This window comes from Alligator sinensis, unplaced genomic scaffold (assembly GCF_000455745.1).
Source record: "Alligator sinensis unplaced genomic scaffold, ASM45574v1 scaffold653_1, whole genome shotgun sequence".
Lineage (NCBI taxonomy): Eukaryota > Metazoa > Chordata > Crocodylia > Alligatoridae > Alligator > Alligator sinensis.
This window is the reverse complement of record NW_005842498.1, coordinates 799,830-826,420: the sequence shown is the minus strand read 5'-3', so window position 1 is coordinate 826,420 and position 26,591 is coordinate 799,830. Positions and strand designations below refer to the sequence as shown.

Below are 26,591 nucleotides of genomic sequence, written 5' to 3'. Positions count from 1 at the left end.
ATTCACCTGGATGACCGCATGGATAATGGCTCCCCTTCTTCCTGGCCCAGGCCTTTTTAAAACCTCCCTGACCTCAGCAGCCGGTCCAATCGAAGCTGCCAATACTGGCTACAAACCGTCCAATCTGCATGGCATCCCTGGCTACCTGGGCCCACGCGCAGGGCCGGGTCTTTCCCCCCCTTGCCCAGGTGACCAGAGCATCGCCTCCCAGGCGCCAGGCTTTTGTCTGCAGACAAGGAGCGAGATCCCCGCTGTGAGAGATTCAACAGCAGCCTCTCAGGCTGGCTGAGACAGATCTCTGGAGAGGGGCACCGACGGGGGCATTTCTGCCACATAGACATGTCTACTAAGAATGAATTAGGTCAGGGGTTGTCAACTGGGGGTACGCATACCCCAGGGGTACTTTGAAAGGTCCCAGGGGGAAAGCGGGAGCAGGCAGGGATGGAGTCCCACCATCCTGTGCCGCTGCCTCATAGGAGCAGGGCCAGGGTGGCACAGATGCTGCGCTGCTGTCACTCCGCTGCTCGCCATGACCCCACTCCGTGTCTGGCTGCTTGCCACTCCCCTCCTTCCAGGCATACACTTATTAAAAAGGGGACTGCTGGGGGTACACTTATTAAAAAAAGTTGAAAACTCCTGAATTAGGTAATACCATATATGATTTATAGGGCTTACATGAGAAGTCACTGGGAAAGTTAGATTTCTTCCAAAGCTAATGGTTAAGAGTGATTGATAAGACCAGACAGCACCCCAAAATAAAGATGAGATATACAAGGATTAAGACAACCTGGTAAACATGTTTTATTGCTTGATGACAACATACACGTCCTAGATGTAGGTCATCATCTAGGATGTTGTCACCAAAAGATGTTTTAGTATTTGCTGAGAAGTAGGAAGTATATGCTATAAATAAGAGTTGTTTAGATTGGTGTATAAAGGAGGGTCTAGGAACCTTTGTTATTTTGCATTAGGCTTAGTGGGTGCATCCACCTGACACTTATGCCTATACTTTACTGCAGGTATCGTGACCATCACCGTGTACCGGCTTGTCATGTATGTTAGCTTGTAGGTGCTTTATAGGCAATAAACCTGGCTGACATTTTGTCACTGAGACTGGGCTTGCGGTTGTTCTTTCTGTAACAAGAAAGTCTTCAGAGGACACTGCAGCGCAGGCAGCTTCCCAACACTATGCACACTCAGACCACTCAGGGAGCCTGACATTGGTGACCCCTCCCTGAACAACACCTCCCGGAGGGCTTCTGGGGGCCTTCATAGGATGTTTGCATGGGGTTCTGAGATCTGTGTAGTAGTTGACCAGTGTCTGAGCCTTTCTAGTGTGGTCTGCTGTCCAACCCCTCCCTTCCACTTGGGTCAGTCTAGGAACTGAGGTGAAGAGCCTAATAAAGCCATGTTTCCCAAGCTAGGCAGGTTTCAACTGCACCATAGCAGGGCTAGCCACTCTCATGCTCCTCTTACTTCAGCCACTGCTGATGTTTAACCTGTCTCCAATTCTCCCACATATACCCTTCAATCTATACCACCCCCACCCCCCCCAGTTGGCACTAGTAAGGGAAATCGGTGGCTGTAATTCACATGTGCCATCTCAAAGAACCTTGCACACCCCACCCTTTGGGAAACACTGGCACAGGCATATTAATTGCAGCAATGTTAATGCTACTGAAAATCTTCCCTCTTCCTACTTCTTGCTTTTAGAAATTCAGATGTCCCAGGAACACCAGATTTTCCTCAGGCAAAGTCCTGGCAATGCAACACTATATCTGATAATCTTGCGTCCTCTTATTGAGCATAGCATGTTTTGCTCCTGGAGCCTCTTTTTCCTTCCTTGCTGTCCATTCCTGTCCTTAATGTCATTATCCAGTCTACCTGTAACTTCACAGCTGTAAGTGAAAACAGATTGGCTAATCCAGAGGGCATATCTGAAGATAGGTGTGGGGTCAAAGGGACACATGTGAGATCACATTTAACCATTTCCTGGCTGATCAGGAACATCCTCCATAGTCCATAGCTTTGGGCTACATCCAGTTTAGTTTTCATAACTTGGGAAATAAGGCTCCCGTTGCTTCCTCAGTGAAAGAAAGTATTTCCTTATATGCAACACAAAATATTCCCTTTGCTCTCTTTCACAATCTTATAGTTGTCTTTAACCAGTTCTTACCACCTCCTGCTTACGCCAATCAAACATTTGGAGGGTAGTTACCCGATTGACACCCACCGCTCCCTTCTTAGTTGTCATTTGATCAGGCTATTCATATTTCATATTTTTCGACTTACTCTCCTGTTTCTCCGTTTCTTTTCCTTCTCCAAATTTTCTCCTGGTGGTGAAATCATTCCAGCAAAGAGATATCCAGAACTCAGTGTCACGTTTTCAGTGTGGTTAAGTCGGTGAATTTGAAAAGATTTCAGAAGATTTCAAAGAAACATTGAACATAATCTAACTGTACAGTTGACAGTGTTCCCCAAAACAGCAATTCCCTTGCCAGATCCTTGATAATAACATGGTGTGAATGTTGATGTCAGTTTTCTATTCAGTGGATTGCTGTTGAAAAACCTTGTTTGTATGCTATTTCTCAGAACACTGCCCATCCTAATAACTGAGCTGGATGCATAAAATAAAAGATTATTTTGGTGAACAAACGGCACAATTCATTTTCCTGTTAATTAATGGAGCTTTAGTATTATCCATGAACTGTCTGATAAAGGACCATGGGGAATAGTATGGAAATATTCTTGAATCCCAGGCATTTCAAGAATTTTTGCATAGGAGATTCATCCAAAAAATTGTGCTACAAAGTGCAGTGTTCACCACTGGCTATTCCAATATTGAAAACATTTCAGTCATCAGCAAGTAGAAAGGATGTCAGGACTGATTGCTTTATGTTTCACAAATAGAAAAGGTTTAAATCTTTTGGACAATGTACAGCTACACCAGCTTTATTAATAATATAAAGCATCTGTATGCTTGTAGGGCACCTTTCCAATTAATTGAACCTCAAATGCCAAGAACTCTTAAAGTTAAATGATAAATCTCAGAAGTGGGAAGAAGCCTGAGAGCAATAAGTTGTCTCAAACATCCATGGTTTTCGTTTAAGTGGGTTTTCACCACTCAAATTTCAATTTGGGTCTCAGACTAAGGCATTTTCAACCAGGAGTGGTTAGATGAGAAGGAAAAAGAGCACTCAATAGATGAGTAAATGCAAAAGGGACTAAACTTCATATCTCTTATATTACCATGAATCTAAAGTTAACCTTCCATCTTCAGTGGACTTACTCTTATGTCATGCTTTGAGGTCTGGCCTGAGATCTATTTGGTAGTAAGTAAAATGGCAACATTACAGAAGATTGACATGAGCTGAAGGCACAGTGTTTGAGGGGAGAGAGGGTTGCATGGCTCATGCAGCCTACCTTTGTGATTTTGTCATGAGTTTCCTGATATGCGTTTTCTGTTTCTTGTCATTTTTGTTTTTCCCCTAAAGCTTCAACTCCTTACAAGAGATGACTGACAATTTCTGACTTTTTATAACTAGCAAAATGCATATGTCTAAGCTACATGATTCAGGAGAAAAATCTAAAAACACGATCCAACTACCTCTAAGAGGTAAATAAAAATAAGTAAAGACCACCCAAAATAAGTATACATATCTATTTTAATGTACTGATTTTTAAGCCAGTCTTCTGATTTTTGGTGGTTGATGCATGAGTTTAAGAACTTGGGGGCTAACAACTGTTTCCACATCTTTTTTTTCTTGAAATCTTGGATCTTGACTTAGATGTCCCTGGAATAGGAAGATTTTGAGTCTGATTATTTGTTTAAGACTTAAGAGACATCTAGCAATGTGATAATTTGGTGTTACAGGGAATTTTCAGTCCCATCCAGTGAAGGGTTAAAATTAAAACTACGGACTTAGGATGAGCAAGGGGAAGAAGGAAAGGGGCAGGCAAAGGGCTTGGGAAAAGACCGAAGGTGAGGAGAGACCAGCTCTGTCTGGTCTTCTGTGTGCATTTGGGTTGTTGTTGTTGTGTGTGTGTGTGTGTAGCTTTCATTCGCTATCCAGAAAGCAGTGTGATCATTAACGCTTCAGTCTCAGGGCTTTCTTAATCCTCCTGGGAAACTGGATGCTTACTCCTTACAATGGGCTAGAGCTCCGGCTTGTCTCTGTAATAAGGTAAACTTTCTCCCATCTCAGTCTCCAGAAAGCAAAGCCCACAGGGCAGGGTTAAAGGGCACACTCCTGTTGACGATCCTTGACCCTTTTCTATGAGATTCCCCAGGCTGGATAGAGCCAGTTGCTTCTTATCCTCACTCCTCAGGGCCACAGTGTTTGGATGGCTTGTGGAATTTACCTTGCTTGCCAAAAACTGAATGGAGCGTTGGAATTGTTTTTCCTCTTGTGCACCTAAATTCAATTTTCTAGTCCCACACCTGGCCATATTTGTGCACTGTGGATGTGTGAGTAGGTGTGCATAGAGCATGTTCAGTCAACTCTGCACTGGCTGGGTGCATATGCATGTACCTGAGCATATGTCTAGGAAGTTGTTGGGGAGAGGAAAGGCCACAGGTTAGGCATTATCCAGTCCCCTTTCCAGTGCTCCTTTTTGAAACTGAGCTGCTGCCCCTTGCACTTAATAGTCATTGGATAAAATGGATGGCGAGAGCTGCAGATGTTTCTTCCCCATTGGAGTTAGTGGTCCAGACTACAAGCCAGGGCCTGTTTCTTTTCATCTTAGTAGTTACCTCACTAAGCCATATAGGACACATCTACACAAGATGCTACATCACCATAGCGATGAGCTACTGGGACGCAGCTCATCACTATGGCAACATAGCATCGATGGGCACTAACTGTGACACCACCACTACTGCGCAGTAGCAACGGGCTACTGCGCAGTAGCTTGTTGCTACTGTGCAGTAGGGTTGGAAATGACCCATGCGCCACCAGAACTGCATGCTACCAGCAGTTACTGTACAGTCATATTGTACTTGCGAAAGCAAGTACTAAATCACTGCGCAGTAACAACAGCGCAGTGGGGCATACGTGTAGACACACCCACACTTTCTGCTCTCTTCCTTCTGGTCCCATTCCCACATATTGCCCTCTCTGCTACCCAAGGGACCAGCACTAAAAGGAGCGCTGAAGAAGCACCTGGGAATGCCTAAATTGTGGTACTGGTATTTAGAGTAATGTGTGGGGAAGTCATGAGGATCCAGGTTCCTCCTCTAGGTTGAGGGGCCTAATAGCAGAGTCTGCTTCTTTCTGGGAAGTTGCCTTATCAGTCAGCTCTTGGGACTAAAACACAGGAGGGCCTCCCCGACCTGCTAGTCTCAGGTTTCTGGCTAGCTATACCTTCTCGATTTGGATGCATGCATACATCCAGAATGGGTTAGCGTGCATAGCTGCCTGTCCAGTGTGTAGCTTATTGCACAGGCTCAGTCTATGTGCGCACACATATGTGTCCAGAGTGCATGGTAATAGAATTGCAACTTGTAAGTGCCTAAAATGCTACTTGTATGTATGGCTAGAAAGCTGCCATCTAGATATTCAAAGAAAAATTGAATTGCACTGCTAGATGTTGCCACAGGATTCCAGGCTATTTTCCCATTTGGTCAAGCATTGTACTTCCAGCTGCACTTGATAAGATGAGTTCTCCATCCAGCCTGGCATTTCATTTTCAGTGATAATAACCTTCCATACAGAGACCTGAAGTAGCAATGAGCGGATCAGGTCTGTGAAAAAAACCCCAATGGTTAAAAAGCCAGGGGTCAAGCCCCACAAAATCATGAGGTTAGCTTAAAATTATGGGTTGTTTTTTTTAACTATATACTTTGGGCACCTCCTAGATTTTGAAATGTTATGGTGTTCTCACATTGTACTTTTAAATTGTCCTCTGCATCCAGGAGGGTTACAATATTCCTGTTGAAAAAAAGAAAAAGCTAAAAAAAAGGCTGTAATTTTCATGTCAGCACATGAGTCCATGAACTGGGGCTAGATAGAAAAGAAGCAAAAAAATATCACAAGGCTTGGGGTAAAGTTGTGAAAACATGCTTTCATGTCCAGGAAATTGTTCTCAGGGCACGAGTGTGCCATTGGTGGAGTCCAGGGGACTGTGTGTATGCAAATTCTTTAGTTCATTTCAAAGAACTTGACAAAATAACCAAGAACCCGGAGGAAGTGGTGGATACTGCCTGCCAAGGACATTCTTTTTTACCTGGATCTTGATTGGTAACACACTTACTCTGTTTCCATTTCTCCAAGCAGGCTGCAAGATTTCATTTTTTAAAAATGTTCATGCTCATCATTACCAGCAAAAAAAAGGATTACTCATTTTAACTTTTGATACTTTAAATCTTCTGGATGCTTGTCTATGGCAAAAGCATTACAGCTTAGCACTCACTTCTTTAATTTTAGTTCCAACAGCTTTAGGGATATGGTGGGGGATTTTTCCCTTATCTCCTTTTCTTTCCTGCTTGCTAAGGGGTAATCTAGGTTTCCATTTGAAGAAAAACAATTTTTATGGTGATTTCTAAGAATAAAGGGAGGTGCTGACTGGCATTTTAGCTCCCAAGAGAATTGGACTAGGGATAACAGAGGTCTATACTGGCGAGTAATTCAGCCTCCACATACTTTGCGCTGACATGATTTCAGACAAAGAAACTCTGTCTTCATCCATAGGCAACACAAGTTGAAACACTTTGCTTGTCCTTTATTACAAAGCATAGCTTCCCTATCTCCTCTCCTTCCCTGTGCTACCACCATGTGGCCTTATGTCAGTGCTGCAAGAAATGAACTCCCTGTTCCTTTTATTGTTTCACTGAGCTTGTGAGTAATAAGTAATTCAAGAGAACGGATATAGGCCCTGCCTTTCAGGAAAGTAGCTAAGCAGGAGGGTTGTTACTGCTTCCGAAACATGACCTTCATCCTGAAGAATTCAATTCCAGAGGGTAGAGCATGTGCCAATGCCATTTAAGAGTTGCTCTCTTTTGTTTGCAGAATATGGGAATCACCACTTCTCCAGGCTGCCAAAGAGAATGATCTCCGGGCTATCAAGAAGCTGCTTGCTGATGGCTCTTGTGATGTCTACCAGAGAGGTACATGGGCTCCCATGTTCCTGAACCCTACCAATTACTCCCCCACACCCCCCCCCCCCCCCCCCCCCAGCACTGCTAGCCCAAGTCTGTGGTTATTTGCTCTCAGCGTGCTCTTGGACTGTTGCTGACTCCATGGTGATGTGGATGGAAACCACATCCTCCTCATAGATCCAATAAGAACCACTTGGCTGTGTGTCTTAGGCCCCAAACTGCCAAGCAGCAAGGGCTGGGATTGCTCCCTGGGTCCAGCAGTGCTTCCTTCATTACTCTAGGGAGGTTTTTCCACATTGAACACAGCCGTTCCTTTTCAGTTGTATTACACTTGTGCCTAGATGTCCTGTCCCAGAGCCATGGTCCAGTGTATTAATTACTGTACTGCCAGAATAAAACCCAGACACAGAGAGCTTACAGCCTAACCAACAAGGGAGAGAACGGGCAGGGAGTGGGACAGAGACAGAAGCGAGAGAAATGACAATCCAAAGTCACACATCAGGTCAGTGGAGGAGCCATGAAAGCACCCAGGTCACATGGGTCCTCCTACCTGAACGATCTTCTCAGCTTTGCTCTAGGCAGCTGAAGGCATGCTTCTCTCCCACTCCCTGTCTAGGTGCAGTGGGGGAAACAGCCCTCCATGTGGCTGCCTTATATGATAACGTGGAGGTTGCTCAAGCTCTGCTGGAAGCCGCTCCAGACCTCATCAATGAGAGGATGACATCAGAGCTCTATGACGGTAAGCAACCCTGGGTGCACCTTGATGCACGTGCAGACTGACTCACAGCTGACAGGCTGTGTTCCCTGCTGAATCAGCTGGACACACAAAGTGATGACAAGGGCTTTGAAGTCCCGTGTGTGCTAAATAGGGATTATGCTGTGTTTTTGTCCAGGACTTGTTGTTTAAGAAGTGAATTCTCCCTTCTCTTTGCATAGCAACTTAGTGGAAGAGCTGGCCACTGGCTTTCAGGTACCCAGACAAAGATGGCAAATGATCATATTTTCTATAAATTCTAGTGGTTGAAGGGCACAGACTCAATGCTAGGAAATAGAGCCAGCCCTGAAAGAATAAGAATAACTTCATATATAGCCAATTTAAAGTAGGCCGCTCAACAAAGGCAGCTTTCACTTCCAAAATAATAAGAAGGTTTTTTTGTTGGGTTTTTTTTTTATCAGCCTCAGGCTGGAGAACTGGAGTGGATATCCTGTAGGCACAGCTTAGTGGACTATTTATTTCCTCTAAGGGGACTGTCACTACACTTCCCAAATGAGTGTGGCCCCCAATCACAATCCTCATCCACATTCAGGAGATTTTTCTGTCTCTCCCATTGAAAAAATACAGCTTGTGATCTCCCCAGGCCAGTGGCAGAACATCTTCTGGCACTCATTACATTTCACACACATGCACAGGGTGGAACTGGTTGCCAGTTTTGGGGTCTGCTATCTAATGAGAGAATCTCCCCAAACATGTGTTTTATTTGTATGTGTGTGTGTTACAGGCCAGACAGCTCTCCATATCGCCGCCGTGAATCAGAACATAAACTTGGTGAAGATTTTGCTCAAAAAGGGAGCCAATGCCTCTGCACCACGAGCTACTGGACTTTTTTTCAGATGCAGCAGTCATAATCTTATCTACTTTGGTATGGCCCTGTCAGTAGTCCCCAGTAACCTCTTTCTTTCCCTGTTATCCTGACAGTGGTAGGCCTGGAGGCCAAAGTGTGTCAAAGGCATGGGCTGGTATTGTGTACTATGCCTGCCTTACCCCAGATAGATCTCTAGTCTCCAGGCGTGTAAATGACCAGGGTTTTCCAGGCACCTAAAATAAAACTAATTTTATGTGCAAAACATCCTAGCAATCCATTGGCAGTCAGTGATATTTCTCCAAATTCTCATCTAGCAAAAGAGCATCCCTCCTAAAAGCCTGTTTCCCCTGTGACACCATCTGAATGGATATGACTGTGACAGTATTTGAATGTAGGCATGAAGGAATGGTTTCCCCTTTAGCCACAGGATCTTTTGTGGGTGGAACTATCGAGCTTCTGGGGAACTCTCTTCCTTCAGTGACCAATATGAATAGGTTTCCTCCAATTTATCCCAGTCTGACCTGCCTGCTTCTTTACCTAGGATCTTAATCTTGTTTTCATGCTGTTCCTTCCTCTTCAGGGGAGCACGTTTTATCTTTTGCTGCCTGTGTGGGAAGCGAGGAGATTGTGCGCCTACTCATTGAACATGGAGCCAACATCCGGGCACAAGACTCTCTGGGTAAGAAATCTGGCAGGCCAGGTGAATCCTATATTGCCAAGTTTCACCTCTTTTATTCAGGTTCTGCCATGCATGTACATCTATATGCATACTAAGCAACTGAGTTACCTTAGTTAACTAAGTACACCCATACACATACTGAGCAACTGAGCAACTTAATTACTGAGCAACTAAGCAAAGAGTTACCTTATTCCACAAGCAAGCAGGCTCTGGAGTAAAAGGTACTAGGGAATTTCAAACAATGAAAATTACTTCAATCAGTTTTACTCTCATTAACACGGCTAATCAATAATTATTTCCCTTACACAGCAATTATTCTAGTCTATATCTTTTATCATGACCCTTGTGTTGCCTTCTCTATAGGAAACACCATCCTCCACATCCTGGTTCTCCAACCCAATAAGACCTTTGCCTGCCAGATGTACAACCTGATCCTCTCCTATGACAAGCCAGAAGAAGGTCTAGGGTCCCTGGAATCTATTCCAAACAATGAAGGCCTCACTCCATTTAAACTGGCCGGAGTTGAGGGCAACACTGTGGTGAGTTCATTCCTAACCAAGTCAGCTCTTTCTAGTAGAGGACATTAGAAAACAGTTCCAGCCTAAGGCAAGCAGAATCCAAATATCCTACTAATCCATTAGAAAAGAAATGTCAAATTTTCTCTTCCCTCCTTTATTTGTAGTTACAGAGAAAATCCAAAATGCTATGTTGGAATTTTCTTAGTTCTTATATGCAAGAAGTTGCATGCTGATTTTTAACAAAGGGAGATTTTTTTCTCAACAGTTTGTTAGACATTTGAGTTAAATAAATGTTACTAAAAAAATAAAACTCCCAGCATGATCCAAATTCCCTTCTCTCAGTTACCCAGATATCATTACTCACAATATCAAGCACATGCCTGTTCTTTAGTCATCCACAGTTTTCCAAGACAAACAGTGTACAAAGAAGTGAGTTTCTAACTTAAAAACCTAGAAAAAGATAACAATAACAAAACAATAACAAAACCCAATCATACCAGAATAGGCCATTGTTCTTTTTCAGAATAGCAGCTACCCTTTGTGCTCCTACTTAAATGTACGTGAAATATCAGTGACAAAAAATGAAACTGGTGGGAGGGGGGACCATAGTTTTTTACATTTAATTTACAAATGAGCTTGTTTTACCCCCATAACAGCGTTGTTTTATGATTTTTTTGCTTTAAAGTGGACACAAGAGAGGAGAGGACCTCCAAAATTGTTCACATTCAGAATGATGAGCATCATGTTTCTTGTGTGCAAGCCAGCCTTTTTGTCACTGTTACAGAAAAGCACACTTTTGAATTATGCTGAAACTGCAAAAATATATATTTGCAGAGAATCATTTTTAATTTGTTTGGCATATTTGCAGTATGCATTGATTGACTGCTGGATCGTGATCTAATCCCCCTATCCTTTTTTTGCTCCTCAGATGTTTCAGCACCTGATGCAGAAGCGAAAGCACACTCTGTGGTCCTTTGGCCCCATAACCTCTGTTCTCTATGACCTCACAGAGATTGACTCTTGCGGAGAAGATCAGTCCTTCCTCGAGCTCATTGTCTCTACCAAGAAGAGAGAGGTACAGTGAGCATCAGTTACTTTCTCTGTGTGGAAAATGGTGGTTATAAAAGGAGGAACAACAACTGCACGTTGAAGGTTCCAGCTGTGCTGATATTCCACGCCACCCACGGGGCTGGCACTTTTTGGCCATTTGATGCAAAGAATAGATGAAAGGTAGCAATCCTTTGACAGCACAGCTAATATGGTTCCCTCACCGCATTTCACCATAGTTTTACATTTTATGAGGAAGGGGAAAGAGATTAGTTTTAAACCCCATGCCACAAAGACAGTGCCTGAGGCTGTTTACACCACAGGAGGTGACAATACTGACTCAGAAGAAGGCTCTCTCCTCTCTCTGATTCTGTAGATGTTTAGATGGCAAGTACTTGCCTGTAGCCATGAACCTATGTGCCTACCTCTCAGGGATGTTGTGACGTCACTGACGTTCTTTGTGATCCTGTGCCTCTTCCAGCTCCTACTTTGGACGTGATATAGTTAAAGCAAACGAATAACAAGGAATAAATAATGAATGAATCTTTCGAATATCTGAATGAAATGCTTTGTGGGCCACAGAATTGTGTTTGCTATCCATTTCTAATCAAATTTGGAAAGATTTACCACAATTAAGGTCATAACAATGCCTAAGACAGAGGACTCTTGTACTTCAGTGTGTATGGCACTGCGCTACAATCTCCCATGCCCGAAGATTGCTTCAAGTCCTTCCTAGAAACACAGCAGGTGTTATTCTCTGGCTGTATCTGCAAGGAGCTGCCAAAACTCAAACTAATTGTAAATGAGGTAAAGAGCCATAACCCAGCTCCCTGTTTGAGAATGCACTCATTCACCTATAACTAGCGATCAGCAAACCTACTCCAAACTCATTTGCCTGGGGGAGGTGATTAACCTCACCAACCTTGAATACAGACTTCGAGAGCAACCAAATAAATTCCCTGAGGTTCACCATCTCTGAGGTTTATACGTGGATAAGCTGCAAGTGAAATGATATCATGGGCTAAATGTTCTGTAAAAACCACATTCAACTGGTTTTCACTCCTGGTTTAGTGTATTGTGGGTGACACCTCTAGGGATGGTATGCCTTGGCTTGTGAAGCACTTTGCTTCACCGTAAACACACCACCCACAGACCTAATTCCACTGCCAGGTAGTTGAGTGATCTTTCTGCTGAAGCCAATGGAAGCTTTTTAATATAGTGGAAAGTACAGCAGAACCGCAAGAGCCATTTTTTCAGCTGGAGTAAATCAGTACAACTCCATGAACTTCAGCTGAATTATCCCGATTGACACCAGCTGAGGACCAAACCATAGGCTGCTACATGAAACTGTGGAAGAAAACTAACCTCTCTGAGAATCTTTTGGCTTGTTATTTCCAGTCAAATAGATAAAATGCCTCTGTATTACATACCCTTAAACAAAAAGCATACAGCATTTAACAGAGTAATAGATTTTCTATGGGTTTCGTTGTATTCAGAGAAAGCCTGTTCTTCCTTCACGTATTTTAAATGACCGTATACAAGTCTAAAGCAAGGAGATATATTCGTTAACACATTCTATCAACTGATATAAAAAAATCAATAGCAAATGTCTCATTTTCTATTAAATTGGATAAAACATGTACAGTCATGTCTATAGAATCCTTTTGGTCTCGTGTGTTTTGAATTCTGTGGGTTTTTCCTATAAGGGTATGTGCCAATGCATTCTCATGGAAGAGCTGTCTCTGACTTGGAGCCTGTGCAACAAAAGATATTAGTATCGATTGCATGAAAAGCTGTAATTGATGTTCTCAGTCCATACCCATGACAGATCTATACTGTTTTTCTTTTCCTTCTGTTGTCACAGCTTTGACTGCACTTTGTATATCTGCAGACGCACTATGAGCGTTATGGAAAATATAACGTAGGAAAATAAATAAAAAATCCCTACAGTGTTACTTACACTCATGCAGTTAAGACATAAGTGAAAACATTGCTATGTACTTGTTTGATATTTTCATGTATAGAAATTCCTTGACTGATGAGCAAATGAGCCAATCCCTTTATATAGTTAACACCTCTTTCTCCCTCTCTCTCTCTTTTTTCCCCTTGAAGCTGTTTATCTTGTGCTGTCTTTCCTAATCAACTGTATTCAGTGCCTTCTCCCTTTCTTTTTCTGAGGGAGATAATGGCTTAGTTATGACAAAACCATTGATATGAAAACTTCAGAAATCTGCTAAGGCAAGCATCGACCTTTCACCCTTCCCCTCATGTAGTGAGCCCCCTTCAAAATTTACTTCTGACATCCTCAAAATCAAAGGTGTCCAGAGAGAGTACTCCAGCCACCACATTTCCCTCTGGAGACCCCATTTCTCCCTTCCTCGCTTCCCCCACCTAATACAGTATTCCTTGGCAAAGCAGAGTTTTCTCTCACAGCATGGTCTGCAGCACTTGTTCAGTGTTATTACAAAGGGTGCAAGTGACTGTTGTGACCATTTCTTGCAGCCAACTATTCCACGTACGTTTGGCCCCCTACCCATTGGCAAAAGGCTTGCTGATGAACAGGATCGATAGCATCCCACCTGCAGTCATAAAAATAACCTGGGCTGGTAGAATAGCACTTCCAATCTGAGGAGTGCTGGGCAGTTTGCAACCATTAGAGAAGCGCCGGCCAGATATCTGAAAGAACTCAGCAGCAAACACCTCCTAATGTTTTCTCTTGTACCATGTGCTATTCAGTTTCATATAGTGCCCTCCTTGCAGCATGCGAATGCTTCCCCATAGGGCAGTAAGAAGCAGAACCAACACCAGAAACAGATGTTCCTTCTCTCCCATTCTCTCCCCTCGGGGATAAGAGCTGCATGTGCAGTGCTTTTGTTCCAGTAAGGCTCAGGGTGGGCGTTTTGCTTGGGGGATAGGAATGATTTTGTTTGTTTGGTTAAACACACACATTACTATTAAGTTGCATTAGAAATGTGAAATCAAAAAGGAACTTTGTCCTTGGAGGAGTGAGACTTGTGTTTTTTCTTCCACTGGAAGAGTGTTCAGTGGTCTCAAAGTGACCCTGGAGAAGTCTCTGTCTCCTGCAAAGGCGAGCTTTCCCTTGATTTCCACTGTGCCTGAGAAGAAGCATTGTCAGACATGGTATTTCATCCCTCAGCAGTCATTAGTGCTTTAGATTTGCTGGTTCCAGGCCGAACTGTATACCTGAAGAAAGGGCCCAAGACCAGAAACCTGATTCAATACCCCATGGAAAGGGAGCATAAACAGTAACTGCTATAGCAGTCACATGTGTGGCTGAGGAGATGTGCTACAGCTTTCGCAATGGCAGCTGCTGGGTGGTGGCCATTTCATTTAGATGCTTTAATGGGGATTAAGGAATCTGAAAATCTCTCCAAGCCACTCAGCCCCCTAGTGCAGGGGTTGGTAACCTATGGCCTGAGGGCCAGATCTGGCCCATGGAGCCACTGGATCTGGCCCATGGAGTCAGGAGTTTTACCGAAGCATGCATCAGGGCGTGGGGTGGTAAGATGCACCAGGGCCAGGTATCTGAGAGCTGCACCTGCCCTGCCCCTACTTTTCCCCATCCTGTAGCTGTAGTCCAGGCATAGCTCCTCACTGCCTAATGCACGAATAGGCTCCCCACTGTTGTACCCATTGCTGATGTGCTGCCAAAGCCCCCCCAGCCTGTGTTGGACTGGAGCCAAATTGTTCCCAAAGGTTGCCAGCTACTGCCTTAGTGAGTTGAAATGGTGTCATCCCTATTATTTTGTCTTTAGGATTATATGAACACTTGTCTGGGATGGTTTAGATAGGGATGATTCTGCCCTGAGCAGGAGGTTGAATCAGATGGCCTCTGGAGGCCATGGCTCTACTTTTCTATGACTCTATGATGATATAGAGCAAAAAAAATGAAGCTAGGGCACAGTAAGGACAGAAATTTTCAACCTTGGTGACACGTTTTCCAGAAACATATTTCCCACGACGCCAAGTGAAGTCAGTAAGAGCACTTTTGGAAATAAGACTATGCATTTAAATTTCTAAGGTTACACAGACTAGTCTTGACATTTTGACTTTGGTAAGGACATATGGGAAATCAGTGCCACTGGTGGAAATAGGACCCTGGTTTCCTGACTTGCAATCCTGTGACTGGAGAACATTTGGAAGGGGAAGAGTGCTGGTATCTAACGTACCCCAGAGTTTTATTTGGCTTGTTCGGGTCAGCCTTCATAGCAGCTTGCGCTGACAGGAGAAAAAGATTCACGAACATGAGTGAGAGTTGTGCACCCTATGAACCTGCAGAATGGTTCAGAAGGTTCATGAACTCTCTGACACCCTGAGGCTAGCCCATCCCTACTATATACCTGCTGTATGTTTTGTGACTTGTCTTGTAAAAAGCATTGGGACCTTTCTATAGGACACTATAAAATGCAATTTATTGCTATTTTAAAGAATACAATTTCTTTTCTGCAGTGTCTCCTCACAGGTTATTAAGAGTAGGCGAGTTTGCTTTGTTGTTGTGTCTGTGGACTCCATGCACTTTAGAAACTGCAAACCTCCCTCTCCGTCAAACATGCACACACACCTCATAAATGCACACAGCATCAAGCCTATGACACTAAATGACAGAAAAAAAAATCCAGCCACCTAATACACCCTGCTGGCAATGCAGAATGTTTCCCACAGTATATTTTCTTAGCATTTTACCCAGTCCTCTTATTGTCAGCTCAAGTTAATCCAAACTAACCCAGGAACTCTCTTCTGTATGAAAACAATTGCGTGTCCTGGTGCTGAGATGACTTTGGAGAGATTAGCTTGGGCTCAAGTCCTTCCAGGAAACAGTACAGACAATACCTAGAAGCAGGTGTTTCATACAGCTAATAACCTTACCCTCCCCCTTCTCTTTCTGTCTCTCATTTAGGCCCGGCAGATCTTAGACCTGACGCCTGTGAAGGAGCTTGTGAACCTGAAGTGGAATTTGTACGGGCGGCCCTATTTTTGTTTCCTGGCCTTTCTCTATGTGCTTTACATTATTTGCTTCACCATGTGCTGTGTCTACCGGCCACTGAAAGCTCGGACCAGCAACAGAACCAGCGACAGGGACAACACGATCTATGTCCAGAAAATGCTGCAGGTGCGTTGACTGAAGGCCACATGGGAAGGGGCTGGAGGCTCCATCCTGACCTCAACCACAGGGGCCCTCATATCTCTGAATCCAAGCCATGGCAGCTATGCCTCTATTTATCTCCATCATCCCCATCTATTCTTCAGCGACAGATTACTGATGAGGAATTCTCCATGATCTGGTGGCTCCAGGACTCAAGCTGGGCCAGTATAGTTCTTATAGAATCATAGAATCATAGAAAAATTAAGGTTGGAAGGGACCTCAGGAGGTCATCTAGTCCAGCTCCCTGCTCAAAGCAGGACCATCCCCAGCTATATCATATTAGTCAAGGCTTTGTCTACGCAGGTTTTAAAAATATTTAAGGGTGGAGATTCTACAAACTCCCTGGGTAACCTTTAACAGTGCTTTACTACCGTCCTTGTGAGAAAGTTTTTTTTTCTGATTATCTAATCTAAACTTCCCTTGATGCAACTTGAGACCATTGCTCCTTGTTCTGTTATCTGCGAGAACAGTCCAGCTCCATCCTCTTTGGAACCACCCTTCTGGTAATTGCAGGCTGATATTAAATCCCCACTCAGTTTTCTCTTCTCCAGACTAATAAGCTCTTTTCCCTTCATCTCTCCTCATAAATCATGTTCTCCAGTCCCCAAACCATTTTCGTTGTCCTCACTGGACTCACTCCAATTTGTCCACATCCTTTCTGTGGTGAGGGGCCCAAAACTGGATGCATCACAGTTTGTGCCTGCCGATGCTACGTTGCCTTCGCAATAAGCTATGTTGCTATAGCTCATCGCTCCGACGATGTAACATCTTGTGTAGATGCTTCCAGTGTTGGCTCATATTCAGCTTATTTTCCACTGTGACCCCTAGGTCCTTTTCTGCAGAGCTGCTGCTTAGCCAGTCAGTCCCCAGTCTGTAGCAGTGCATGAGATTGTTCTGTTCCTCTGTCCTAACCAGTTGGGTCACTTTCTTTCTTTCTTTCTTTCTTTCTTTCTTTCAGGAATCTTATGTGACATATGAGGATCAGCTGAGGCTGGTAGGGGAGCTGGTCACTGTGATCGGAGCTGTAGTGATACTGATCCTGGAGGTGAGGAGAACAGTGAGCCACCAGAACCAGGAGTGGGGTGGGAAGTAATCAAGGTAGAATCACTTCAGCTAAATACACTGGCCTGTTTTGGTGACCCAGTAAGGCCTGTTCTCTGGATTTAAGTGCCTGAGTAAAGTCCTTTTGTGCACAGTACTGGCAAATATACTTTTGGTGAGACTGAATCCATGGCCACTTGTCAGTGAGGACTCTGAGCATTTCTGGGAGGAGTTAGAGAGATGCTGGTCCCGGCATCCTTCACATCATGAAGTTATCCCCTTTGACTATCCAAGTTGTTCTGAATGGATCTGGGCTGTAGTACAATGCCCTGTGTTCCTAAACATCATCTTCATTTCTCCACATGGATGGCTGAGTTTTAGAGCTGCATGAAATCATGTAGTGTGGCTTGTTGTTATCTTGAGATCAATGAACGAGCAGAATTTGGTGAAGATTAGGCATTATTATTCTGAATTCCTCCTTTTGTGGCAACTGGCTGAGTCCCAAACTAAAAGAGCATGTCTCTTTTAGATTCCAGATATCCTCAGAGTTGGAGCCACCAAGTATTTTGGGCAAACCATCCTGGGAGGTCCTTTCCATGTTATCATGTAAGTCTTTACCTTCCCAAATGCTATAGATATGCGCTTGTTTGCTCTTCAACCATCATCACTCCTGTCTTCTCTTTTGTTTGAGTGAAGGGCCCTTTTCTGGGCCTCATTCTCTTGTGATTTAAGTTTTATGCGTGTGTGTCTGTGAGACAGAGACAGAGACAGAGAGAGCAAGAGAGAAATTTATGATAATCATATAAGGGAGAAAGAACTGATGAGCACAAAGATATGCCCCTAGCCAACTTTATCCATATGTAGGATAAATGGCTCTGTGTGCCTGTGTGTGAACAGTGAGAAAAAAGGGCAAGGATGAGCAGGATGGGATTCCCCTGCATATCCACAGAGCTCTGTCTCTTCTTCCTCTGCAGAATCACCTACGCCTGTATGATCCTGATGACCATGGTGATGCGTCTCACCAGCACTGATGGAGAGGTGGTCCCCATGTCCTTCGCCCTTGTGCTGGGCTGGTGCAATGTCATGTACTTTGCACGGGGCTTTCAGATGCTGGGTCCCTTCACCATCATGATCCAGAAGGTATGGAAAATGTGGAGGGGGACAAGTCTTTTCCAGTGGTAGAAGGGGCTTTAGGGCTCCCAGGGCACATAATGAGTTCACAGAACAGAGGCATTGGTGCGACAAGGCTTTTTTGATGCCCGTTTCCTCAACATAGCCTGAACATCAAACCAAGGTAGTGCAGCATTTCTCCATGACTTGGTGAGAGAGAGCCAGATCTCATGCCCACTGTTCCTTTCCTTTTGCTCTTCAGATGATATTTGGAGATCTCATGCGCTTCTGTTGGCTCATGGCCGTGGTGATACTTGGCTTTGCATCAGGTAAGACTGCAGCTGGCAAATCTGGCTATGCTGTCTCTTCTGTTTTTCCTTGCTTCATCTGGACATGGTCCAGTGCATGCCACAGCATCCCGGCAGGTGACCCTCTGAACATGAGCCAGCTAGAGCTGTGGTTACACGTGGCTTCTGTTATACGAGGCATGATTCTAGGTCTCTTTTCCTAGTGCTGATTTCTGCTACATCACCACTTGCACATCATGAATTGCTCTTATGGCAGCAGTGGTGGAAGGCACCAGCTAGGAGCAAAGGCCAGTTGTACTGGTGTCTGCAAAAGCACAGAGAGATAGGCAATGACTGTCGGGAAGGTCTCATGATCTGGGAATCCCCACACTGGCCCTACCTCTGATCACAAGACCCTCTTCCTGCCATAACCTTCTCACTCTTCCTCTCTTTCTAGCCTTTTACGTCATCTTCCAGACTGAGGACCCGGACCGCCTGGGTCAGTTCTATAACTATGCCATGTCCCTGTTCACCACTTTTGAGCTGTTCCTCACTATCATCGATGGGCCTGCCAACTACGATGTAGATCTGCCCTTCATGTACAGCGTGGTATACTTTGCCTTTGCCATCATCGCCACCCTCCTCATGCTCAACCTGTTCATTGCTATGATGGGTGACACCCACTGGCGTGTGGCTAACGAGCGAGATGAGCTTTGGAGGGCACAGGTGAGGGCATTGCTGAGTTAAATCGGTCTATGGGGAGTCCCTCTGGGACACAGTAAAAAGAGCAGGCCTCAGTGAAAGTGGTGAGTGGTGCAGTGACTTGCACCTACACTGCAAGGAACCATGGCCACATCACTGCTGTCCATACGTGGATCCACTGCCGGGGGCCTCCATTTGTTTCAGAGTCTGCTTGCTCCACTCCCTACCCCATTACCTCCACAGCATGGGCTTCCCCAGCCAAACTCATGCCCTTGTTTTCTGCGTGTTGTCTCAAGGACCAAACTCCTTCAGCCCCTTTCCCTAGTCTGGGCACATTTGGCATGAGAGTTTTCTCCTCTGCTGCTCCTTCCATCTGGAACAGTCATTCTGCACATCTCTGCTTCATCAACCCCCTGCCTTATTTCAAATCCCATATGGAAAAGATTCTGCCCTTTCTTATCCATCCTTTGTGTCATATCCCCTGCTCAGGTACTCTCCTAATAAACAGAATTGTAGCTGTATTTAATGGTGTTAACTTCTTGGGTATGAATGCCATCCCAAAGCGATTTAGAGTTAAATACAATGATTATAGAGATAAACAGGAGGCTCAGGAGGTAGGATGACAAGTTAACGAGTCAGACCTACGATCTGTTTGGATCCAGCAAAAGAAGCTGCTATACCCCTTCTGGATGAATGGTTGGACCTAGGACTGCCATTTGATGTCTCTTGCCAGACCAGTGGTCCATCTGGCCAACTGTCAACCTTCCCCCTATCTTGCTGAGAGATGCTAAACAAGTTTAATGGTTAACCTTAGTCACATGCTAGTGAGGATGTCCTGGTGGTACTGAATATGCTGACTTTGCTCACAGCTCTGACGTTTGTGTAAGCAAAGTGGCTTCTGTGCCTTAAGTGAATGACCTCTCCCTTGCCACCCTGTATAAGTAGGAAGAAACTTTCTCTTGTTTGAGCAAACCACAGCAAAATTAAAGCTGAGAAAGTTGGTTAGCTGTGTTAGTCTGAAGTTAGGCAGAAGGCAAGGCAGGGTGGCACATTATATATCAGATTATTTAGAGAGGCATATACCTTCATAGAAAACAGCCTACTTCAGCAGGTGTTATGAAAGCTGTGATAAATTAAATTTAAAATTTAAGCTGTAATAGTAAGAGTCCCTTCAGTTTGTAGCATATAGATCGTGCCTCTTTTCTCTATATCCTGATAAACCATTTCCAAAGTGAAGTGTTACAAACATTGTTCCAGGTTGTTTTTTTTTCTAACTCTCTTTGTCTCTCTCTGTACTTGGGCAGATTGTTGCCACAACAGTCATGCTGGAAAGGAAACTCCCGCGGTGCCTCTGGCCTCGTTCTGGAATCTGTGGTCGGGAGTTTGGGCTGAGTGACTGCTGGTACCTGAGGTGAGGACCTCTAACCTTGGAGACCAGGAGCTCAAAAGGGCCTCTAGGGACAAATATGAAGGAGCCTCACTGCTGTCCTTCCAGCCCTGGAGGGTATCAGCAGATTTGGGCTGACAGAAGCACTCCCCTGCATCCTCCCTGAGACACAGCGCTGATGATCTATGTGAAATGAGCTGCATCCTATTTGGCAGGCTCCGCAGGAGTGCCAAGAAATTGAAAGGGCCACAGAGCCTGAATTGCATCTTTCACCCCCCTCCTATTCTGTGTCAGGAGCAGTGTGAATGGTTGGGAAAGTCTGTCCCTCTGCAGAGCGTGTTAGTCTGTGCAGCTATCAGTCTAGTAGCTATCCCTGGCAGCGAAATGAACTTCCAACATTGCAAACACCGAACAGCAGTAACACAATGGAAGGGACTGTTAGAATAGGGCACTAGGGTGTAATGTGATGCAGCAGAGTCAATGTATTAAGCTTGTGCATCCAAAGGAGACTGTATCAGGCAGGGAAGAGACCCAGCAAATCATTTAGATCTAATTCCAAGCAGCACCCCCACTGTGTGGGGTTGCTGAGATCTGGGATTTGGTGTCAAGCCCTGTACAGAGAATCAACGTGCCTTGGGTTGGGATAAAAACAGGCCCAAGTTTCTGCTCATGTATGCTGGTTTTGTATCTGACCTACCCCTGTGTGGGAGCAGGCTCAACCTACTTCTCCGTTGTATGGAGTCAGCCACGAGGGGGAGCAGCTGCCCTACGCAATGGGGTTGTTGGTAGGTTTCAGCAGGCCAGGAAGGCTTGAGGATTTCAAGTCTTCCAGGCAGAGTTAGCATCAGGAATGCAGCACCAGTGGGAAGTGTTTTCAATTAGAAAATGCAGTGTAACGCCCCAGGACTGCTGCCCAGCACAAACTCCACTCCATGCCACTCTAGGCTGGGGGGAAAGTAATAGTCACATATGTAGTCTTATCACATGCATGGGCGTGGTGAATAACATGGGACAGCACTTCAGAGGGAAAGACGGCAGTCTGACTCATGAGAAGGAAAGCTCCTAGGCAGAACTAAAGAAGACAAGTGAAATGGGAGCAGGGCGATTTCAAGTGGATGGTGGGCAGGGTGGTTTCTGGAAACACACAACCACGGAGCATTAAAGAGCAGAGCAGAGTACTGAGCCAGGAGCAGAAGAGAGTACTGAGTAGGTATGGGGAATAGAGTAGCTGTGGAATTGAACATCAACACAGAGCAAACATGAAGAGCCAGATTTTGTTCCACTTACTAGGCACATATGTGGATGTGATGCCTAAGAGCAATTCTGTTCCACCCCGCTTGAATCCCTGAAAAACTGCTGATGCAAAAGACGGGTGTGTTCTTTTCCTCCTCCACACTGCCTTGTTATGACTCAGATTTAAGGGTCAGATGGTGGTGTGTTACAAAAGCCATTACATTAAAGGCTTTTCAGGAACTAGAAAAGGCTGGAGCAGAATCACACTTAGGGGCCCAATTCCACTTAGCTGGCCAACAGGTAGAATGGAATCAGGTCCACAGCATCTAGTGTGGGTGAAAGAGAAGGGAAAAGACATGGATAGAAAATCAGACAAGGGGATAGACATCTCAGGAGGGGAGAGAACAGGAAGTCGGTGAGTGTGAAAGAATGGGCTGACACCAGTGGAGCTCCCTGGGGAAAGCATTACCTGCCCCAACATGAATTTGTGTTTGGAGAGATGCAGGAAGAGCGTTGCCGGGTGTAACTACTCCAGTTGTCAAGAAGCTGGTCTATGTCTGCTATATTCTGTTTCTTTTCACCCTACTACAGGGTAGAAGACCGGGTTGACCCCAACAAGCACAAGATGTTCCGCTATGCAGATGCATTTAAGAGCCAGGAAAAGGAAGAGTGTGACAAGTACTCTGAGAAGCTGGAGCTGGATGAAGAGTTCCCCTGCAAGAGGAACCTCACACCATCTGCTTCATCGGTATCCCGAAGCACAACCGGGAGCAGTTCCCACCGTGGCTGGCAGATCTTGAGGCGCAGCACCTTCAGCCAGTTCCGTGGGGAAATTAATCCCAGCATGGAAGAGGAGGTTTACCATGTCTGAGGCATGTCTTTTGCCCACGTGACAAGAATGACTGCTGATACATGCTGGCACCCCTGCCTATCAGTGGACACTTTCACATGCACACCATGATGAGCTCTCTCAGTTCATTGTGCACAGTCCACACTCCGGCAAAGAGCTAATACCATCAGCTCAGTCTTCTCTCCCCCTACCCTTCAGATATTTTGAGTACCGCACTGATGCACAGCACCAGTTTGGTCAGCCTGCTGAGCTGAGGTGTGGGGGATCCTTATCCAGTTCTATAACTCTAGAGTAATAAAGGAAAACTGGGTCAGCGCTGAAGTTGTATTCACTTCCAAGAAATTGTTACTGCAGTGAGATGAAGAGCTGGTCAACAACTTTCTTGCCCTCCCTTGCCCAGTCCAGCAAAGACCTCAGTGCCTTCTGAACTGAAGAGAACTGACAAGTTGTTTTTTCATTTGATGCAGAACTAAAAGCATTATTTAAACTCAGGAAAGAATAGCTGCTGACATTAAAGTGATTAAAGGGACTGTCACTAGTCAACTGGCATTCAAGAGGTTGCCAGATGTTCCTCCCACAAGAAAGACAAACCCTATTAGCTGCATTTTCCACACTGCTACACTGGGAGGTACCGGATGGTTTGATTTATCTGCCACATTAATGCAGTTTGATGCTGTATCACCTACAGAAATGTGATTGTTAGTTAGATATTCTCTACGGGTATCTTGAGGCACCAATTCTGGGAACTTTTCCCTGTTTCAAGGGTGTATGGGAACTGATTGGGTGACATCCTGTGGTGCATGTCCTGTGGAGATCCCAGGTAAACTGAATGTGGGCCAGGTATAGTATAGAAAAGCAGATGTGTGAACAATTACCCAATGGCCCAGGGTCTAATGTCTGCTTGCCATCTGCTACCTTTGCTATGTCAATATTGTAACATGCTTGGTCCTTCTCTTTCTGAAGACTGTGTACTTATGGACATGCAGTAGTGAGGGATATCCATTTCCACTTCACCCCTTCCTAAGTCACAAGGTTGTAGCCCAGTTGTAGTGAAATGAAATGAGGACCCAATGCTGCACACAGCACAGTGGAAGGGATTGCATAAGCCACAAGAAAACAAGCCACATGTCTTCTAACAATAGCTTGCCATGGATGCCTGGTCTAATAGGTTCAGTTCTGTTTCACCTCCTGCTTCAGTCCTTTGTCAAGGCTTTCTTTAAAGGAAAAATAACTAGATGATGTGGACCACTCTTCTAGAGGCTCTCAGTCCCTCAGCATTTCACAGACTTAACAACTCATGACCTTACAGTGCCTCTCTACTAGGACCAGTAAGAGAGGTCTGTAGAAGACCCAGAAGCTTACATCTATAGGTATATCAGGACCTTCTAATACTTCCTGACATTCAGAAACCAGCAGGGAAGGATGCGAAATAAGTGAGTTTCCTGTTATTGGTGTCATTTCCTCCCTCCTTTAAAATATCCCATGCATGGGACTGGGGGAGACTTAGGTGCCACAACCAACTCCATGGGGTTGTGCATTTCATTAAATATACCTTTTTCTTACTTGAATGTGTGTTCAGTCCCAAGGATGGCAGCACCTCCCTTGGATTCCGCTGAATATTACAATGTGATTCACTTTGGTGAACTGGCATTGTGTTGGTTGGTCTCCTTTACATTTCTGTATTCTCAGACCCTCCTTTCTAACCTCAGGGGTTTGTGCTAAATGTCGGTGGAAATGGGAAATATGTGATTTTGCACATTTGCCAAAACTGTGAATTGCTACTGTAATTGTAGTTTAATTTTCTTTCTTAATGAAATGGGAGATGGCAGGAAAGGAGGAGTTTGTGGGATTTTTTCCAAATCCAGCTGGGCTTTTTAACCGGTTAGAAAAGTGCCTGAAACACAATTACCATGTGGTCATTTTTACAAACAGGCTCATCAGTGTGATTGGCTCTATTTGTACATGAAGAAAAAAGAGAAAAAAAAAAAAAGATTGTTCCAAGTTTCAGCAATTCAGACTTAGGCTCTGAACATCCAGCTCTACTCTTTTTGTCTCTGACATCACTAGGAATGATGATTCTGGCCTGAGATTGCATCCTGCAATTTGCCAGAGTGAGGTGGAATAGAATCCGGCCTACATCCCTATATGTTTTGCAGGTTTCTGAATCTGCTACAGATACAAAAGCACCTAGCAAGAAGATGCTCTAAATGAGAAGGTGCCTTCTTTTCAGAGTTACTCTTTTAACCATAAGCATAATGTATAGTTTTAGTGAAAGATTATCATCCAAGTTCAACACAGAGAGAGAAGGAATTCAGTGTTTTTACTACTGTAAACACATTTCATACATTTTACCTTGAACTGTCCTCTGGGTAACATTGGCCAACTGCCTCCTGTAGTTGGACATTATCATCATGGGATTATCATCCCAGGACAGTTTCAGTAAAGTTGTTGGATATTGCATAGGTGCAAATGACAGTAGATATCAACTAGTCATGTGTACTCATACAGTCTCAATAGCAAAAACACATTACTAAATTTGTTGTCGCTGAGGACAAGTAAAATGTCTGTGGGTTTCCCCCATGTCTTTTAAACTTTGCCTATAAAATAAGGTTGCAACATGGAGCAATATGATTGGCTTTGAGGCCTTTCATGCTGATATTATCTAGAACTACTTCACCTCATCATGTCATCATCTCCTTCTTCCTTTCTTGTATTAAAAACTCTCAGGGCAGGACAGTGGCAAAGGGAGCTGGGTGATAAGGTATTATAGTGGTCTGGAAAGCATTGGTGAAATATGTAAGGAACACTTTAAATGGGAAACATTTTTAATGACCTGATTTATGTCATTAAAAATTATTTATGTAATTGAAAACCTGTATAACTGCAGTTCCTTGGTTTTAAGAACTCACCGTTCTCACTCTTTATATGGACCTTATTTTGCAGCTTGCATAGGTTAAACAGGAAAGCCAGACCCATCAGTTATATTCTGTCTCTGGCACTAGTTCCCTGCTAGTGGTTTTGGACTTCCAATACAGGTTTCCCTCACTTAATGCGGTACATGCATTCCCAGAAAACTGTGCATGAATTGAATTTGCATAAAGGGAACCCAGTTTATAAAGTAACAAATAGGGATATGTTCCTGCGGCAGTGAGGGAGGGAGGGAGAAAGGCTGGGAGTAGGGAAGGGGCGGGGGAAGGGGTGCGGAGCAGCCCATTGGCCGCTCCCAGGACAAGAACAAGCTGCTGCTGCAGGCTGAGGCTGGTGGTGGCACCAGGTTCTTCCTGGTACTTGGGGCGTGACCAAGTTCCCCTTGGAAGATGCTTTCAGCAACTTTTCATTTCAGTAAACAGTGGAGGGAATGTCAGGACTTCACAGAAATCAGGCTATATTTCTTGCAAGGCCATTAAGTCACTGTCCAGGTCCAGAATCTTGCTTAATAGGCCTTCCTTTCTCCCTTCGTCTTCCAACAATTGACCTCAGACTACCTTCAAAAGCCACCGAAGCAATTTCAAGGTTTTAAGATTCTTTGTTATGCTTGGAAAATTAGTAGTTGGGAAAATAGCTCTGAGTTGAAATGGATGAGCTATTTTTGATGTGTCATTGCTCAGAATGAAAACAGAAGGATTTTGTTGAAAATAAAAACTTGCATACGAATAATGTGTGTTTGTCGTATTCTTTTCCCTTTGTAAAGCCAGTAACACGTGATAGTTCCTGTGAATGTCTCCACATCCTGCAACCTGTCAAACTTCCAGAGTACTCAACTGTGTGTTGTTTATCATGGCTTTGGTATTTTATACCCCAACAATGGAACTGCATCCAGTTGAGAGATTGCTTGATAATCATTTCCAGTGGCCCCCTTCAGAATTTTGAATAAAGTAATGTTTCTTATAAATT

General features: G+C 44.4%; 1 protein-coding gene across 3 annotated transcripts in view; it reads left to right on the top strand.

The window, feature by feature from the left end:
• The window catches only part of LOC102374005 (transient receptor potential cation channel subfamily V member 6-like), a 39,475-nt gene extending 13,132 nt beyond the window's left edge, over window positions 1-26,343 (top strand). The window contains exons 2-15 of one of the 3 annotated variants that reach the window (XM_025212981.1): window positions 7,008-7,105; window positions 7,719-7,835; window positions 8,596-8,736; window positions 9,260-9,358; window positions 9,722-9,897; window positions 10,805-10,951; window positions 15,842-16,054; window positions 17,046-17,132; window positions 17,658-17,734; window positions 18,103-18,268; window positions 18,501-18,567; window positions 18,983-19,251; window positions 20,532-20,638; window positions 22,439-26,343. In XM_025212981.1, the coding sequence (XP_025068766.1) occupies window positions 7,008-7,105; window positions 7,719-7,835; window positions 8,596-8,736; window positions 9,260-9,358; window positions 9,722-9,897; window positions 10,805-10,951; window positions 15,842-16,054; window positions 17,046-17,132; window positions 17,658-17,734; window positions 18,103-18,268; window positions 18,501-18,567; window positions 18,983-19,251; window positions 20,532-20,638; window positions 22,439-22,718 (2,044 nt within the window). In that variant the 3' untranslated portion in view covers window positions 22,719-26,343. Of the gene's footprint in view, window positions 1-7,007; window positions 7,106-7,712; window positions 7,836-8,595; window positions 8,737-9,259; window positions 9,359-9,721; window positions 9,898-10,804; window positions 10,952-15,841; window positions 16,055-17,045; window positions 17,133-17,657; window positions 17,735-18,102; window positions 18,269-18,500; window positions 18,568-18,982; window positions 19,252-20,531; window positions 20,639-22,438 lie in introns of all 3 variants that reach the window. The other 2 variants (XM_006031335.2, XM_025212982.1) reach the window with 2 other exon arrangements.
• The last annotated feature ends 248 nt before the right edge of the window (window positions 26,344-26,591 follow it).